This window comes from Octopus sinensis, linkage group LG2, assembly GCF_006345805.1.
Source record: "Octopus sinensis linkage group LG2, ASM634580v1, whole genome shotgun sequence".
Lineage (NCBI taxonomy): Eukaryota > Metazoa > Mollusca > Cephalopoda > Octopoda > Octopodidae > Octopus > Octopus sinensis.
Window position 1 is genome coordinate 96,972,644 of NC_042998.1, and position 19,591 is coordinate 96,992,234.

The 19,591-nt window shown below is 35.8% G+C and overlaps 1 protein-coding gene across 2 annotated transcripts in view; it reads right to left on the reverse strand.

The window, feature by feature from the left end:
• The window catches only part of LOC115225397 (centrosomal protein of 290 kDa-like), a 141,116-nt gene that overhangs the window by 76,147 nt on the left and 45,378 nt on the right, over window positions 1-19,591 (reverse strand). For both annotated transcript variants that reach the window (XM_029796355.2, XM_036498548.1), the window contains exons 19-26: window positions 13,339-13,507; window positions 12,191-12,240; window positions 10,816-10,980; window positions 8,815-8,967; window positions 6,116-6,241; window positions 3,463-3,555; window positions 1,881-2,030; window positions 54-134 (exon numbers count right to left, since the gene is read on the reverse strand). In XM_029796355.2, coding sequence (XP_029652215.2) covers window positions 54-134; window positions 1,881-2,030; window positions 3,463-3,555; window positions 6,116-6,241; window positions 8,815-8,967; window positions 10,816-10,980; window positions 12,191-12,240; window positions 13,339-13,507 — 987 coding nt within the window. The remainder of the gene's footprint in view (window positions 1-53; window positions 135-1,880; window positions 2,031-3,462; window positions 3,556-6,115; window positions 6,242-8,814; window positions 8,968-10,815; window positions 10,981-12,190; window positions 12,241-13,338; window positions 13,508-19,591) is intronic.

The window sequence follows — 19,591 nt, forward strand, 5'->3', positions numbered from 1 at the left end:
TTTATAAAATGCATAATTAAACCAAAATTAAAGTCAAAACCACTGTAATTAACCTTATGACGTTGTAAGTAACCAATTTTCTCAGTCACAGCTTTTTCCATTGAAATAGAATCGTTTCTCAGTTTTGATATTTCCTGGAAAGGGAAAAGAAAATTTTTAAACATAAAAACTGGTGACTGAACCTACAAAATAACTACTTTGATAAATTACAGTAGCGATTCTGTCATATTACAACCGAATAGCTACAATATAACAGAAGTATTACTGAGAATAGTTACTGCTCTATTTGAAAATCTAAACAGTAGTTTCACATGTCAATCTAAGGCTAGTTCAGTTACACAAGATATGATGAGGAAAATAGCTAATTCTATACAAATTGACAGGGCCAGTGTTCAGCTTAAATGTCCATAGTGTTAAATGGATAAGAAGTAAATCTCTTCTTAGATAAGCTACTAGTCATTAATTATAAATAAATTTTTCCCCGCAAATAGAACTTAATTTGGTACCCAACAAAGTAATTGCAAATTCTACAGTAGTTTTACTGCTTACAATGATGAACTGTGCCCTCTACAATACCTATTTAGAGCAAAACATACTTAAAGCCATTAATAGTTAAACATCTTGGCCATGGACACAAATCACTAACTTTTCACATATTTATACAATGTCCAAATACCTCAAATACCCACACTCAAGAGCATATAACAGATAATTATATTCTAAATAATATTCTATATTAATAACAATGATATTTTATATTTTCTTGTATTTCTTTTGCCTTGGTATTAAGAAAGGCATCCAGCTGTAGAAACCATACCACAATAAACAACTGGAGTCTGAATAGCTCCTCAGCTGGCAAGCTCCTGTCAAACCATCCAACCCATGCTAGCATGGAAAATGGACATTAAACGATGATGATGATGATTTTCATTTAGTATTTTTAGGTTCCATATTTTAGAGTAAGGAAAGTAAGTATAATGTAAATAAAAATTAAATCTTATAAACATTTTCTCAATGCCTTTTATTAATAACAGGTACTAGAAAAAGATTACAACAGCTTATTGGAGAAAATCAGAAAACTCCTTGGCCAATATGTTAATACTTGTGTAGATCAAAACCAAAGTTTTGTTTAAATACCTATTTTTTTTATTAGTAAACAAGGTAGTAACAAATGTGTGTGTGTGTGTGTGCGCGCTGTAAATGGTCATCTGTTAAGTTCATGGCTGAGGCTGGAGCTAGGGATTAGGCTTCCAAGTTAGCAGGTGTATATTATATTGTTATCCTTTTCCCTCTAATAATATATCTATATCTATATATATATATATATATATACACACATCTTTTAAAAAAGAGGGTGAATGGAGTGTGATGGTATGGACATGTGTTGAGGAAGGATAATGATCATGTTCTGAGCAGAAAGCTTGAGTTTAGAGTGAATGAACCACAAAAGTGAGGTTGACCAAAGAAAACGTGGAGGGGACAGGTGGAGAAGGAGATTGGAAGGGTTGACTTGAGGAGGGAGGACGCCCAAAACCAAGCAAGATGGTGTGAAATCAGTTGCTGTAAGAATGAGGTAGATATGGCCACCCCCATGAACGGGGACAAACCTGGATTTAAAATATTGGACATCGATCGAAAAGAAGCCCTATTAATAACACAAACTCTATAGCACTGTATAGTTTTTTTCTATAATTGATTAACATTTTCCAGAAAGTATCAACAAAAGTCAGTTTTAGATAAAGGTATGGCCCTGAAGACTGCAAATCTAATTGGCACTGCCTCTTCTTTCAGTAACTAAAAAAAAGTACATTCAGCTCATAAATAAATAACAAGTTCATTAAAATACAAAAAAATTACATTTTAGGAATCTCCACACAAACCTTTCTAGCAGATTTTTCAATTTCTGACATAGTATGATAGCTACGAGTGAGTGCTTTCTCATTTACAGCTAACACAGTCATTCTCCGACTCTGTTCAGACAAACGTCTAGTAATTTCAGATTCATCGTGAGCTAAAGAATCCTGTAAGCGCTGGAATTAGAAAATAGAATCCAAGTACAGTAACAATAATATAAATAATAATACAAGTAATTTAACAATACAAGTAATTTATGTAAATAACATAGAAAATAAAACACACTCATATAAATGGAATAAGGTAGAATAACTGAACAATTAATAGCATAAGAAATTTTCACCATGGCAAGCTGCATGAAAATGTCCATTTACAAGTCAAATATTCCCCAAATATATTTGAACCAATCTAAAATTTGTTTATTTTACATCACTGCTTTGAGTACCAGCTCTATATTTTGTTCCAGCCTGGTGGTTGATGCATGCAATTAGTAGATATCTACTGACTTCTTATAAGGAAGTGAAGTCTTTAGCTGTCTTCAGAGTTGTCTTAGAAATGCATGTACCAGTCCATGAGAGGCACTCTGAACTGACTTTGGTATTTTTAATACCTTTTGCCTAATGGGAGACTTTTTCTCCATGGCAAACCTCAGTGAAGATGCCTGTAATATAGGTCAAATATGTTCCAAACATTTGAACTAATCTAAAGTTTGTTTATTTTCCACCACAACCTCAAGTCCCACCCTTATAAGAAATTTTATAATAATATCTATGCTGCTTAACAGTGCTTTGAATTATGTAATTATTCAAAAAAGTTAACACAAATTACAGTGCAAATTGACTGTGAAATTAATGGTTGGAATGGAGAGATGGAGTAAATATGCAAAAATGAAATAGGTAACTAATTGTGGAATTAGATGAAGAAAGAGAACTAAACAATTAGGTAGAAAATACATTATTTACATTCAACAGATATTTGTCCTTATCTTGTTTGTTGTTAACACAACATTTCAGCTGATATACCCTCCAGCCTTCTTCAGGTGTCTTGGGGAAATTTCTAACCTGGGTTCTCATTCCTAAGGTATTTTTCGATGTTATTATTATTATTATTATTGTTATTGTTCAGGTCTCTGCTTGGAATCGAACTCGGAATTTTGGGGTTAACCACTATGCCCATGGGCATATGGCATAGTGGTTAAGAGCACGGGCTACTAACCCCAAGATTCCGAGTTCGATTCCAAGCAGTGACCTGAACGACAACAACAACAATAACAACAAAAACATCGAAAAATACCTTAGGAATGAGAACCCAGGCTAGAAATTTCCCCAAGACACCTGAAGAAGGTTGGAGGGTATATCAGCCGAAACGTTGTGTTAACAACAAACAAGATGAGGACAAATATCCGTCGAATGTAAATAATGTACATAATTCTTCATCTCTTAAATATAGAACTGAAGGTAGAAAATAGATATGGCAATTTTTTTTTTTTTGCGTAATAAATTTAGTAGTAAAAGAGATATTTTTAAAACATATGGGCAATTATAGCAAATTACTAGTCAGGAAAGATTAACTTCAAAAGGCCAAAAGTAAACAAAACCAAAATCTTACATCAAATTCCTGCAATTTGACAAGGTTCTGCTGATTTAAGTCTTCTAATTGATTTATTTTTTCTTTCAACGTTGTTACTTCAGTTTCATGTTCCTAAGAAAAAATAACAGTGGAAGCAAATAAACTGTTGTGAGTGAAGGGATAAAATTTCAACAGAACTAAAACAGAGGTATGGCTGTGTGGTTGAGAAGTTTCAGGTTCAGTCCCACTATGCAGCATCTTGGGCAAGTGTCTTTTAATATAGCCCCAAGCCAACCAAAGCCTAGTGAGTAAATTTGGTAAATGGAAACAAAGAACCCAGTTGTGTGTATGTATATACATGCGTATGTGTGTTCTCTTAATATCATGTGATAGTTGTAAATGAGCATCACCATTATACAAATGATATTGTTTGTTTTCACTCTTCCATGAAAAACACGTTTGACCATTGGAAATATTACCTTGCTTGGAAACAGGTAAGAGTTGGTGACAGGAAGGGCGTCCAACTGTAGAGAAATCTGTCTGAACAAATTCTGTCTGACCCAAGCAAACATGGAAAAGTGAAAGCCAAATGATGGTAATGATGATGAGAGCTAATTTAAGCCAGAAAAGACTCTACAATAAGATAATACCATAACAGAGAATTTAAGACATAAAAAGATACTCTGACACTGCTATATTTTAATGAGAACTCCAAACATCAAATGAAGCTTGCTCATTTATGCTCTCCAAGTTAAAGTACTGAGCTCTTAATTAATTGGACCTTCAGAATTTTGAATTTATAATTATTTTTCTTTAAGTGATGTTCAATGAACTGAAGGCAGATATTTACTTTAAATGGTTTATGGTGTGTCATTGTGTGAGAAGATTATAGAAAACAGAAATTTTGGCAAGAATATAGTTCACTCACATGAAGAAGAAAAAGACAGGTTATATATATTTCTCTCTCTCTCTGCTGGTTTCAGTCTTTAAACTGAGGTCATGCTGGAGCATGATAATAATAGTGATCCCAACACCAAGTTAGGTGCTTATTTCCCTATGCCTATTAGGTACGAAATGCAACGAAGTAACTGAAGTAAGGGGAGATAACTCATTCAGACATGCACAGTAGGGTACTTCAGTTTCAATATACCAGTTCTCATCTTTCATTCGTGTAAATACACATGCGCACACGCTGCACATACATGTATGCATGCATGTTTGAATTCATGCATATGTATGTATATATACACACACATAGTACAGGCTTCTACAGTTTCTGTTTTCTAAATTTCACTCACAAGGCATTAGTCAACACAAGGCTATGACATCTGACTAAAGTCACACAACAGAATAGAACCCAGAACTAAGCAGTTGCCAAGTGAGCTTCTTAACTACACAATCATGCCTGTGATTATTTTGAATTTTATATATATAGTGATGCTCCCAAGTATGATATTATTCAAAAAGTTCAGTAATTTGTTTCTTTTTATATATTGATTACCCTTTCATCATCATCATCATTTAACGTCTGTTTTCCATGCTAACATGGGTTGGACGGTTCGACCAAGGCCTGCCAGACAGGAGGCTGCACCAGGCTCAAGTCTGATCTGGCAGTGTTTCTACAGCTGGATGCCCTTCCTAACGCCAACCACTCCGTGAGTGTAGTAGGAGCTTTTTATGTGCCACCAGCACAGGGGCCAGGGGAGGCTGGCAATGGCCACAATCGGTTGGTGCTTTTTACGTGCCACCAGCACAGAAGCCAGTCAAGGCGGTGCTGGCATCAGCCACGTTTGGATGATGCTTTTTACATGCCACCAGCACAGGTATCACAACTACAATAAGCTAAAGTCACTCTTCAGAGATTTGGTGGAAAACATTTCCTGTTAAATCTGTAATATGCATATATTTTACTATAATGTCATTCACATATAATCCTCATCATCATCTTCTAATGTATATCTTCCAACATTGACACAGGATGGATGGTTACATAAGCTGCAGCAGGTTGAAGGATTGCATCAAGATCCAATTCTGCCTTTGCAGGGTTTCTAAAACTGAATGCTCTTCCTAATGCCAACCACTTTACAGAGTGTACTGGACGCTTTTATTTGTGCACCAGCACAAGTGGGGTCACCATGTAACTCACAAGACTAAGATCCTCTTTGACTGAGTGAGACTATAGTAAAGCAAGAGAAGATTTATGCTAGGTTAATATATATTTTATGAAGGTATTGATGTTTCATAAGTGACAATACAAGTTATAGAAAAATATTCTTTTCTACTCTAGGCATAAGGCCCGAAATTTGTTGGGAGGGTGCCAGTCAATTAGATCAACCCCAGTATGCAACTAGTACTTAATTTATCAGCCCTGAAAGGATGAAAGGTAAAGTTGACCTCGGTGGAATTTGAACTCAGAACGTAGAGACAGACGAAATACCGCTAAGCATTTCACCCAGCGTGCTAACGTTTCTGCCAGCTCCTCGCCTTGTTATAGAAAAATATTAATAGATCTGGTTATTTTAAAATGCATAAATTTATATTGTTTATAAAACTGGTCATTAAAGAAAAATTTTACCAAAATTATTAAAGTGGTTCACTATCTTATATTTTAATAGTGATTCTTAAGATCTAAATATAAAGAATTAGTGCTCATTTCATCTGATAATGTCTGAATCAAATGGTACCACATTACCTGATTTGATTTGATATAGTCAGCGTAAAGCAGACCCAGTTGTTGTCTCACAACAGCAAATTTTCTGTGATAGGATTCCAAACTGCTCTCAGTCTGTTTTATTTGCTCTTGATGAATAAACAACTCCTGAAATATAATTAATACCGTAAAATAAGTTTATCCACATATGTTATATGTGTATATTTATACATGCACAAATAAGATTTTAATGGTGGTTACATCAGGGAACATCAAAATGGATACACCAGTGTAAACAGAGACTATGTCCATAGTATAGGATATAAAGAAACTTGAAGAAGAGTGCACTCCTCAGTTTAGATAAGTGGTTAGTAAATTCAGGTAAACATCAAGAAAGATATAGAAAAGCTAGGAGTTAAGTGTGAATGAATCTTATCTAAGTGTAACTTGTAATTATGCTTATATAAAGACAACATAACTGAAATCTATAACAGTAAAATTGGTTGTTTTTAAGTGATACCAATTGCAAGCCAGTAACTACCTCTAGCTAGAGCAGAGTGTCAGTCAGGCAATAGATAAAATGAGAAATAGTGTTAAGAGGTAAGGAACCAAGCTTGGAAGGAATAGAAACCAAAGGAGAGCATAGTAAAATATTTAGTGATAAAAAGAAAGTCGAGGTTACTTGGTGAGGAGAAATATAAAGTGTTCCAAATCACAAGACAGTGATTCATCATTATCATCATCATCATTTTAAAATTCAGTTTTCCATGCTTGCATAGGTGAGCTGGATGCTCTTCCTATTGCCAACCTTTACAAACATACACACACTCACACATACATACATATATATATATAACATATACATCAGCATCATCATCATCATCTTTTAACATCCATTTTCGATACTGGCATGGATTGCATGGTTTGGACAGAGCTGGCAAGCTGGGAAGCTACACGAGGTTCCAGTCTGATTTGGCTTAGTTTCTATAGCTGGATGCCCTTCCTAATGCCAACCACTTTACAGTATGTGCTGAGTGCTTTTAATATGACACCAGCATGAGTGCTCTACTACATAGCACTGGTGCAAATGCTTTGTATGTGGCATCAGCACAAGTACTTTTTACATGATACTGGTACAGGACTCTTGCAGGCCAATCCTCTATGCCAGAGGGGTGTGGCCTTAACACTTCTGCTGCGGAGGACGGGTCTTGAGTACAGCAAGGTGCCATATATCTCAGCCTTTTGTCATCTCCTCTGAAAGGTGCAATGTCTTCAGGATGTCCTTCAGTACTTCATCCTATGTTTTCTGGGTCTCCTTCTTCCACAAGTTTCATCCACTTTGAGTGAGTGGCACTTCAACTTCCATCTGCATCACATGACCATACTAGCAGTCTTCTCTTGTGCACACTGCATCTAATTCCTCTTATACCTAACTTTTCTCTCAACACATTAGCACTCTGTTACACATGTACACTTACATTGCATATCCAGCAGAGCATAATAACCTCATTCTTCTCTAGTCTTCACATGTCTTCTGAATTCAGGGCTCACATCTCACTACCATATAGAATTGCTGTTCATACACATGCATCATACAATCTTCCTTTCACTTGGAGAGAGAAATGGTTGCCGACAAAGGCAAATGCTCTCTGAATTTTCTCCATCCTATTCTTATTCTAGATATTACATTCTCTATACATGCTCCCCATTACTAAGTAGCAGAAATTATTCACTACCTCAAGACAGCCTCAGGGGCATTTAAGAAAATCAATTTTCCAAGTATATGTAAGAAAATCGATTACTTAAGTATCTGTACTATGTATACACATGCACATATATATATTTATATATTTGTCCAAACCATGCCAGAAAGGAAAACAGATGTTAAACAATGATCATGATATATATATATACACACACACACACACCACACACACACACACATATATACGACTGGCTTCTTTCAGTTTCCATCGACTAAATCCACTTACAAGGCTTGGTCAGCCTGGGGCTACAGTAGAAGATTCTTGCCTGAATTGCATTGGAGAGAGGATTTTTGTAATGATATGAGAGTAAAAAAACCCCTTCAGTCATGAATGACCATGGGATTGCACCTAGAAAGTAACCCTCCAAAACACAAGTCCAGGCAAAGTTGTTTATGGAAGACCAACAGTCACCCTTACATACCAGTCTCCCCCCTCCACACCACAGGAGAAAGGGAAAGGCAAAGGCTGATACAGCTTGGCACTAGTGACATTGCAACTCATTTCTACAAGGACAAGAAGTGTGAATTGGATAGCTAACACCTATTTCAGTGAGACTAAAGAAAATCCAGAAGAAGATGTTAGTATAAGAATGGTTAGTATGGTGATTAAGAATATGGAAACAGCTGAAACTCCATGTCTTTCCAGAGAGAGAATAAGAAAATATAAACATTAGAATTAGTTGACATTACAGTTAATCAGATTGTGCAAGAAAGTATAAACTTCAATAATGGTTATTAGTGTTCAATTTCTTCAAATTCCACATGGACAAGAAGATGAGGAGAATCAAGTAATGGAGTTGATTCTTCTCCTTCTCTCTAGCAGAAATTTGTTATGCTTAAAAGAAGAAAAATTTGAGCTCCATAAAGCTTAAAATGCCCAAAACATATTATATGCTCTGAGAGTGCCCTACAATTCTATTGGGAGTTTAGGGTTCGTGGAAGAAAAAAAAAGGTGTATGCGACATAAAACACTCACCTCTAATGTGACAATTAAGTGTTCGTTTAGATTTGCAATTAACTCAGAACTATTAACAGGCATATCTTCTGGTAGTGCCAATGGTTGAAACTTGCCTTGTGTTGGAAATGCTTGCTGTTGCAAATTGGCAAGTTCTTGTTCAACTTTTTTTACCTACAAAATAAATAAAACATTTTTCATTTATAGCTGTTTTGGGGGAAGATTTTTTTGTTGTTGTTTTTTACATAAATTTTGCAATATAACCTTTCCAAGGCTTGAAGACATGGAGAAAATGGCTTATTTTATCACAAAAAGAACGTGTGTGTGTGTGTATGTGCACGCATTTGCATGTGTGTGTGAAGTCATGTGGTTTAGTGGTTAGAGTGTTGCACTTACAATCATTAGATTGTGAGTTTGATTCCCAGACGGGCAACATGTTGTGTTCTCAAGCAAAACATTTCATCTCACGTCACTCTGCAATCATTTTGACAACTGATGGGTGGTACACTTGCACACCTGTTCAGGCAATGTTGATTTGATGGAGGGAGTGAGCATATACAGCACGTACACTTGATCGCTATTAACAAATGGTTTGTGCAGATCATTCAGCAAAAAACTGAACAATCATACATCATCTTCAACAGAAAATTCCACCGTGTGTGTGATCATTGTTAACATCCACTTTTCCACGTTTGTATAGGTCAGATGAGAGCATGCTAAGACAGACTTTTCTATGGTCAGAAGCCTTTCCTATTATCCCAACAAGTTTTCAAGTTGGGATAATAATTTCTCAGTCTATCAAATAACAAACAGCTCAGACATGTTTACATAGAGAAATGGAAACAAACACCACATGAATGAGCCTTTTAGCATTAATTTTCATTTCCTTCCCATTCCTGAAGTTTTTGGTTGTTCTCTGTTTGGTAACTTCACACAGCCCACAATAAATACTTCCGTAGTTTATTGCCTGCAATATTTCTTCTGATTTGAAGTTTGCTTTGTTAAAAGTCTTTCAATGATTTGGTGGCTGCCTTCAGCTGTTGATAATTTGTGATTCTTTAATTACTTTTCTTTAATTACTTTTCTGAGATTTGATGAAAGGTATCATGTGGCTGAATGTAAGATGTGATGGTCTCTAAGATTATGGGTGACTACAAATGGAATATTTATGTCTGCTTGTCATCACCCGCAATGTGAAGGCTTCTCCATAAGACAGAAATTAGGATCTCTTTTCCTTCAGTTATGGCATGATTTAGTAAGTTCTTTTGAGTACTTTTGCTTTTGAAGGAAACGAAATTCTACACTAATCATCAAATCTCAGAAAAATAATTTTAAAAATCACAAATTATCAACAGCCAAACACAACCGCCAAATCTTATAAGACTCAACAAAAAGGCAAAATTCACACAGGAAAAAATAATGCATGTGACGAACTGTAGAGATCTTTGTTGTGGGACGTGTGAAATAATTGAACAGGGAACAACTAAAACATTAAAAAAATATAGATTGCAAAGCAAAAAGTAATCTCATTTACTGCATCACATACAATGTGATGAGAATTATATCATCCAAATGGAATCAAAATTAATATATCAGGTTCAGATACATAAGCATGCTCCATGTAGTGAACATCTGGACATTTGTGCAAATGAAAAATTCAAAATTTTTGATGTTTTTCAAAATGGAAGAAGTGAAGAAAATGATTAACTACAAAAGGCAAAAGAAAAATACTTTATAAAACTTTTAAATCTAAAACTAAATACGAAATAGTCAACACTGCTACTAAAAACAACTTCCTCTATAAAGATTACTCCAGAACAGGTGTGTTTGAAAAGCTATGAAGTGAAAGCACTCAACACAATACAAAAAACTTTCTTGCAAAAAGCTTGTGTCATTTTGTTTCTTTAAGATTTTTTATATAAGTAATAATCTTTCATTTGAGAAAGCATTTTTTTGAGGTGGGGAGATTACTTTTTATATTCTTTAGGTACTTGTATAAACATTTTAAGAAATACAGCTTACTTTTTCATTAGCCTTTTCAGCTTCCAATTTAGCCAAATTGGTTTCATGACGAGAATCTTTGAAAACTGACCGCAGTTCATTATTCCAATTTTCCAAATTTTTAATTTGTTCTTTCAAGTAAGGAATGACTTCCTGATGTTCTGAAGCAGGTTTATTTTCCATATTCTGCAAAATTCAAATAGTGATAAAATTAAATATCAGTTCTTTCATTATATATTAGATGTCACAACATGCATGCAGTAAATGAAGCAATTCCAAGCAAACAGTTACTAATGATAGTAAAATTGATGATGCTGCTGCTGATGATGATGATGATGATGATGATGAATGTGATGATGATTATCAGCCCAAATCAAAAGGTAAATTTCATCTAATGCCTAGTTTAAGAATAACACCTGGTCCTCATGTATCTTTAGCAGATTTACTCTCACAAGCATTTGGACCAGGTACCCACTCTTTCTCCATTCCTCTCATCAGTCAGAAAGACCCTAAAAAGGGTCATGTATTCTGCCTTTCATCTTCAGACTAAGTCATTAGAAAAAAATAAATAAAAGCAGTGACTGACCATACTTAAAGCATGAAGGCAACCAATTAGATGTCAGCTGCACAGATAATGTAAATATAAAATAATGGATTTACCTTGATGCTGACTAAGCTTATTGAAAAAGATTTATGTATCATTTTGAGTAATATTGGTGAAAGATCTGAATTTAAAATGATTAACCTGCTTTCCAAACAATAGTTTGAATTTTAATAGTTTTGTTTGTACTAAAATGAGAGAAAATTAAATTAAATTCTTTTAACAGCAGTTACTGTTAGTTGGAATAAATTAATTTCCTTTTAACATCTACAAAATATATTGTGTTTTAAGAAAACTAGTCTATGCCAACATAAATCTTTTCCAATAAACTAAGTCAGCATCAAAATATATTCTTTTTTTTTTTTTTCTTGACATAAATTCTCCCACAAACCAAACCATCAGTAAAGTCAAATTATAACAACTTCTTATAATGAAATGGCTTATCATAATTTATGTGCTATAATATAGTTTTATACCTGATAGGAAGGTAGAAATCAATAACTTTTAATGACTTTAAAATCATCAGTAATGTCAAAATGTAAGAAGCTCATGTAATGAAACAGTTTATCATAATTTATGAGCTGTCTGATTGGGAGGTAGACAATAACATTTGACAACTTCATAATAATATTAAGAATTTTGTTATTTATGGTATCAGATATGATAAAAACTGTTTCTATAGGCATTTCAATCTCTCTATAAAACTCATATAGCAACTCAATTATAACTATTGTTAGGTAGAAATATTTTTAAATATAGGAAATAAATCAAAACAAAAGCATTAAAAAAACTCACTTCAAGAATCTTTTCCAAAGAGGGACACTTGATAATTCCTTCTTCTGAATCTAGTGAAAAAAAAAAGATTACAAAGAAAAAATTACAAAATTAAATATAAAACTATTGGCTCTTAGTACAGAGTCATCATTTGGACAAAATTCAATGAAATGTTCACAACTATAAAATATAGATGTTTTTTTAATGTTAACTTAACAACTTATTAAGTTAGTAATTAAAGAACTGGATAACCTGGGACAAGAAGTCATACCAAAAGTTCATAATATTTTGCCATGTTCTTCTGTATTCTTTTTTTCTTTACTTCCACATTAAACAAACTGATGTAAATATATTAAAATCCCCCATATACTTTAGTCAAGGTTTTAACCTTATGCCATGTAAAAATAAGCATGTCACTCTAACAGAGTCTCTCTACCAACAGACTCTTAACTTTGAAAAGGCTCATCAGAGCATCAAAACCTGCATTGCAAACACAGCTTACTTGGAGGTTTCTTCTATACTATGATACTTAAAAGTAAGTTAATTATGAAGGAAAAGATACTCATCTTACAACTTATTTTGGAATTAGAAAGAAATGTGTATTTACCAGTATAACAGGTAAAGCTGAATAGTTTAAGCACTAAGTGCCTATATTTTGTTTAGTTATTTGACATTGTTATATTAAGGGAACCTCATTTTGTTTGGTAAGCTAGCAGAATCTTTACAATGCTGGGTGAAAATACTTAGCAGTATATTCTGAGTTTCAAACTCTGCCAAGATTGACTTTGCCTTTCATCCTTTTGGGTTGATTAAATAAGTAACAGTTGAGCACTGAGGGGTCAATGTAATTAACTTAACTACTCTTGAGTCAGTGTGGCAGAGTAAGTTCATCAAACCAGCATGATCTTAAGCTCAAATTCATGGCCTCCACATCAGACTATGGTTGGTGCAGAGAACATGCTGATGCCTTCATCCTGCAGTGGACTGAACATAAACAATCCAACCTCATCCAATCTTGTTTGGAAAATGATGGAGAATAGAGTTGATAGAAGTCTGATAAAGGCCAAGTGTTTAATTAGAAATTATAACATTCCAGCAAAAATTTCACCTATTCTACAAGGACTAGCAAAGCAGAATATTCTTATATTTGAATTTTGAAAAGCTCTTACTTGATGCAAGTCCACTTTTCATATTTGTATTAAGTTCTTTCAACGATTCTAGCAATGCTGCATTGTCTTTTTCAAGCTGTTTGTTCTGGGTTTTTAATGCAATGTTTTCTTGTTTATAATCATCCAATTGTTGCAAATTTAATTTGAAATCTTCATTAAGTTCTGTATGCTTATTAAAGAAAAAAACATGAGAAATAAAAGTAATAAGAGCAAATTTACAAAACAGAATATTAAACAATAACCATGTTTGATAAAGATAAATGTATCTTTAATTTTTTTTTTTTTAAATTGTTATAAATTTCAATCAACCAAACCTGTAAATAAATTTAAATTTTCATTATTTTTACTTCCATAAACAATTAAAAAAAAAAACACTTTAATTTTCCTTTGAATTAATTTTTTCTTTTGGCCTTCAGAACTGATTTGAAGAACAGTTTCACTTTAGATGGCATTTTCTTTCACAATTTAGAGCAGTCTTGCATCTGGAGCTCAATTAATTGTTATCATTGACATTTTGAGATTCATGTTTCAAGCCTGCAATGATTAGATACATTTCTTAAACATCTTCTGGTTGACATTTCCTTTCTTAATTCCTTACCAAACTCATTCAAGGCTATTCTTACAAGTACTTCTAAAAGTTATCTACTAACATTTCATCATCGTTACATATTCAAGCAACTTAAGTCAGTAATTTAGCAAAATTCAATCTAAAAGTGTAACACCAAATTCATTTGACTTATATCTGTGGTTATTAGCTCTATATCTTCTTGTTTCACTTGTAAAATATTTCTCAAACTTAGAGATATTTTTTTCAAAAATAGAGATATAGAGACCTAGAAAAGACTGTCTAAAGTTAAATGTGCTCACTTAAAAAACTCTCTTCAAACATTCTATTTAGCTTGTTTTCACAAATATATACTCTTTTACTTGTTTCAGTAATTTGACTGCAGCCATGCCAGAGCACCACATTTAGTCAAACAAATCGACCACAGGAATTATTCTTTGTAAGCCTAGTACTTATTCTATCAGTCTCTTTTGCCGAACTGCTAAGTTATGGAGACATAACCACACCAACATCAGTTGTCAAGCGATGGTGGGGAGACAAACACAGACACTTAAACATATACCCATATATATACATATACCCATATATATACATATATACGATGGGCTTCTTTCAGTTTCCATCTACCAAATCCACCCACAAGGTTTTGGTTGGCTCAAGGCTATAGCAGAAGACACTTGCCCAGGGTGCCATGCAGTGGGACTGAACACAGAACTATGTGGTTGAGAAGTAAGCTTCTTACCACACAGCCACTTCCTCCTGGTGCACAAATTCTGTGCTGTACTATCAGCTATGTTTATGAAATGAAGACTCTTGTATATTAGTTATGTTCATTTCACCTACCAACCTGTAATGCAGCAGGCTATTCTAGATAACTAGATAAAAAAATATTTTTTAAACACTTGATTTTTTTTCTTTCTTCAATTTGAAAAGGGGAAATTTTTCCCAAAATATTATGGGATCATCAAACAACCAATGTAAGGTATTACAATATCTTTTCGCTTTGTTTTCATTGAGTGACATCACTATTCATCATATCCAGGGGAAAATTCCCTTTTCAAACAGAAGAAAGTAATTAATCAAAGAATTCAGATAAGTTGTTATTGGCAGGTCATATAACAACACAATTCTTTTTAATCATTTCTTTTTAATCATTTTCTTCTATTTAACATGGGGATTTCTTTAAACTTTTATTTCTATTACATATATTGCAATGCTTGAAGTAAATTACAATACTTTTATATAACACACATTTCTGAATATTACTTTCAGTGTTTGTTGACACATGCTGGTGGTCTAAAATCACCAGTGAATGCTGGCAAGTCAAATAAATATCTAAGACCAAACACTAATATCTGGTGAACTGACTGTAATTCATATATATATATATATATATATATATATGAATTAGGCATAGGAGTGGCTGTGTGGTAAGTAATTTTTGTGTGTTTGACTTGATTTGTGGAACTCTTTTTGCTCCTGGACTCTAACCTACCATGGTTTTTTATAAATTGAACATTTTTGATGTACTCTTTTGTTTGAGGGGAGTAAGAACATTTTTTAGTTGACTGATATTTTATTTTATTTTATTTAGATTTTTACTAGCATGACACGCTTTAGAATTTTTAGTCGATTGTATTTATCATTTTGATAGGCTGTTCTATATACCTATACTTTTATTTACATATATATTCTTACCTTCTGTGTTTTTTGTATATATATATGCTTAAGAACCATGGTGATATTTATATATGATCAAAAGTTTGGAGGTATGGTGTTATATATAAAGTCATTGACTTGAATTTGATGTTTGTTCTATGATCAATGTTTCTTTATCTCTGTCTCAATTACATTTGAGCACTTCTTTTTTGCAGTCCTATAAACCCTTTTGTTTCCATAAGAGACAACAATTATTTCTTGTCGTATATATATACATATATATATATATATATATATATATATATATACATACATGTGCTTTGGGGACGTAACAAACACCATCCGATCGTGGCCGTCCGCCAGCCTCATCTGGCACCTGTGTCGGTGGCACATAAAAACACCATCCGAGCGTGGCCGTCTGCCAGCCTCGTCTGGCACCTGTGTCGGTGGCACATAAAAACACCATCCGAGCGTGGCCGTTCGCCAGCCTCGTCTGGCACCTGTGTCGGTGGCACATAAAATCACCCACTACACTCTCGGAGTGGTTGGCGTTAGGAAGGGCATCCAGCTGTAGAAACACTGCCAGATCTGACTGGCCTGGTGCAGCCTTCGGGCTCCCCAGACCCCAGTTGAACCGTCCAACCCATGCTAGCATGGAAAACGGACGCTAAATGATGATGATGATGATGATGAATGCTAAATTTGATGGCATACATAAAAGGAAAAGAAAACACAATATCTCATTCAAAAATAAAAGCATGTTAAAAAATCAAAAAATATCAATTAAATTATAGCTGCGAGATAACAGTTTACTCAAAGTAGTCACCCTCAGCTTCTACCATAGCCTCAAGATGGCTCCAGAATCTGGCACATGTGTTCCTCATTGTGTCTCTGGGAAGATCAAACACCTCTTTGATAATGGCCACCAGCTCGGTCTTGGTGTTGCAAGCAGAGCAGTTGGTGTCTTTGTCGGCCATACCCCACACATAGTAATCCATGGGATTACTATAGGGGGAATTAGGAGATCAGAAATCAGGGTTGGTTACATCCTTGAAATTCTTTGACAACCACTTCTGACTCTTTCCAGAGGTATAGCAAGGGGCCAAATCCTGCTGTTGCATATATTACCTTCCAGCAAAGGTTGAGTACAGTCTCCAGCAGCTTCACATAGCCATCTGAATCAAGCCTAAGGCCCTGTTCAAAAGTGTAGGGCAACATGACATCACACTCACTGGAGACACACCCAAAGAATATCACAGTTTGGGGGAACTTGGTTTTCATGATCCATGGGACATCACATGAATTGTAGGCAAGCCTCCTGCTCTTCTGTGCATTGTGCAACTGATCATGGCAGAAGTTCTTTTCCTCTGAGAAGAACCAGATAATCTCCAGCTAAACAGGATGCTTCAGCTTATTCAGATGCATCCTTGCTTCCGTCAAGTGGTTCTCCTTGGTTTTGGCTGTCACAATTTGTTTCTTGCACCTCTAGTACAAGTGATAATGAAGGTCTTCATTGAGGGCTAACTTCAAAGTGGTAAATCTAGCACCCATCTCTCTCACCAAAGCCTGGATTCCCTTGCTCAGATCTTCCATCATCTTGTCCAGCAGTTGTTGGATGAATTGCAGAATAACAACTCAGTCAGAATGCCAGCTGTATCCCTTCCTACTGGCCATGGCTTCGTTGTCTCTGTTGCAACTATCCATGCCACATCTTACAGCTAAAGCGTTCACAGAGCATTGAGCAGCGATCATGACCTCAATATTTTGATACTCTATGTGAATCATCATGATAGAGATTACTTTTTCCAATATTTAGATGGCTTCCAGTCCTCCATGTCAGCTAACTTCCCTTCAACTACAGCTTTAATCTTTATGTTCTCCAATGCTCTTGACTGTTCACCAGTACAGAAACTGTTTCTGAAAATGGGAAACATAAAAAGTCATCAAATTTATCTCACACAGATTGTGTGTACATTGGTGAAATGGTTAACACACTTATCACAAATGTAAGAGGTGTGGGTTCAACTCCCATGTGTACAGAAAACCCACTTTTTTCCATTGAGGGCTTATATGCTCCAATATCAGATTATTTTCTTTAGTCAATACATGGTGATCACATATAAAATATTATTATTTACACATACACACACATATATATACATATATATTGAAACTTCAAATTTCATGATTCTGAGTTTCATGTCATGTCAAGCACTCCCATTTTCCTCTTTGTTTATGCTGACCTTTAATTTCAAGATTTTGCATATATAGTGCTGGTGCTAAGAAACATGCATCCAGTATCTACTGTAAAGTTGTTAGCATTAAGGGCATCCAGCCACAGAATCTGAGACACAGAACACAACATGGTCCTCTGATGTGTTGGATCCAGTTGAACTAACTTATGCCATTTGACAGGGTAAATGATAATAATGACACTACTTGCACGTCAGAAATTTTCAGAGAGGCACAAATGTAAACACAAACAACACATATGCAAACACTCAGACATACACATATAAGTACATATAGATATATCCACACACACACACACACACACATACATGCACACACACAATGGGCTTTTTTCAGTTTCCATCTACCAAATCCACTCACAGGTCTTTGGCAGCCTGGGGCTATATTAGAACACACTCAAGATGCCATGCAGTAGAACTTGAAAGTACATGGCTGAGAAGCAAACTTCTTTACCACACATCCATTCTTGTGCTTATTATAGGCAGGAGAGGCTGTGTGGTAAGTAGCTTACCAACCGCATGGTTCCGGGTTCAGTCCCACTGTGTGGCACTTTGGGCAAGTGTCTTCTACTATAGCCACAGGCCAACCAAAGTCTTGTGAGTGGATTTGATAGATGGAAACTGAAAGAAGCCCATTGTATATATATCATCATCATCATCGTTTAAACGTCCATTCTCCATGCTAGCATGGGTTGGATGGTTCGACCGGGGATCTGGGAAGCCAGAAGGCTGCACCAGGCTCCAGTCTTATCTGGCAGTGTTTCTACAGCTGGATGCCCTTCCTAACGCCAACCACTCCGTGAGTGTAGTGGGTGCTTTTTACGTGCCACCTGCACAGGTGCCAGGCGAGGCTGGCAACGGCCACGGTCGGATTGGTGCAATTTATGTGCCACCGGCACGGAAGCCAGTCAAGGCGGCACTGGCATCGGCCACGATTCGGATGGTACTTTTTACATGCCACTGGCACGGAAGCCAGTCGAGGCGGTGCTGGCATTGGCCACGATTCGGATAGTGCTTCACGATTCGGATAGTGCTTTTTACGTACCACCAGTCCAGGGATCCTGGCATTCTGCCGGGTGCCAGTCATAGATTGGTTCAATTTCGATTCCGATTTCGATTTCACTTGCCCCATTAGGTCTTCGCAAGCAAAGGGGGGTTGGCATGGGTGCCTGTCATCGGATGAGGTTCGATTTCAACTTCGCTTGCCTCAACAGGTCTTTGTGCGTCCAAGGGAGGAAAGGCATGCATAAGTGGACTGGACTCACTTGTCCTGCCTGGTCTTCTCACGCACAGCATATTTCCAAAGGTCTCAGTCGCTGGTCATTTCCTCAGTGAGGCCTAAAGTTCAAAGGTTATGCTTCACCACCTCGTCCCAGGTTTTCCTGGGTCTACCTCTTCCACGGGTTCCCTCAACTGCTAGGGATTGGCACTTTTTCACACACCTATCTTCATACATTCTCGCCACATGACCATACCAGCGCAATCGTCTCTCTTGCACACCACAACTGATGCTTCTTAGGTCCAACATTTTTCTCAAGGTACTAACGCTCTGTCGAGTATGCACATTCACATTACACATCCATCGGAGCATACTGGCTTCATTCCTCATGAGCTTACGCATGTCCTCAGCAGTTACGGCCCATGTTTCACTGCCATGTAGCATGGCTTTTCATACACATGCATCATACAGTCTGCCTTTTACTCTGAGCGAGAGGCCTTTAGTCACCAGCAGAGGTAAGAGCTCCCTGAACTTTGCCCAGGCTATTCTTACTCTAGC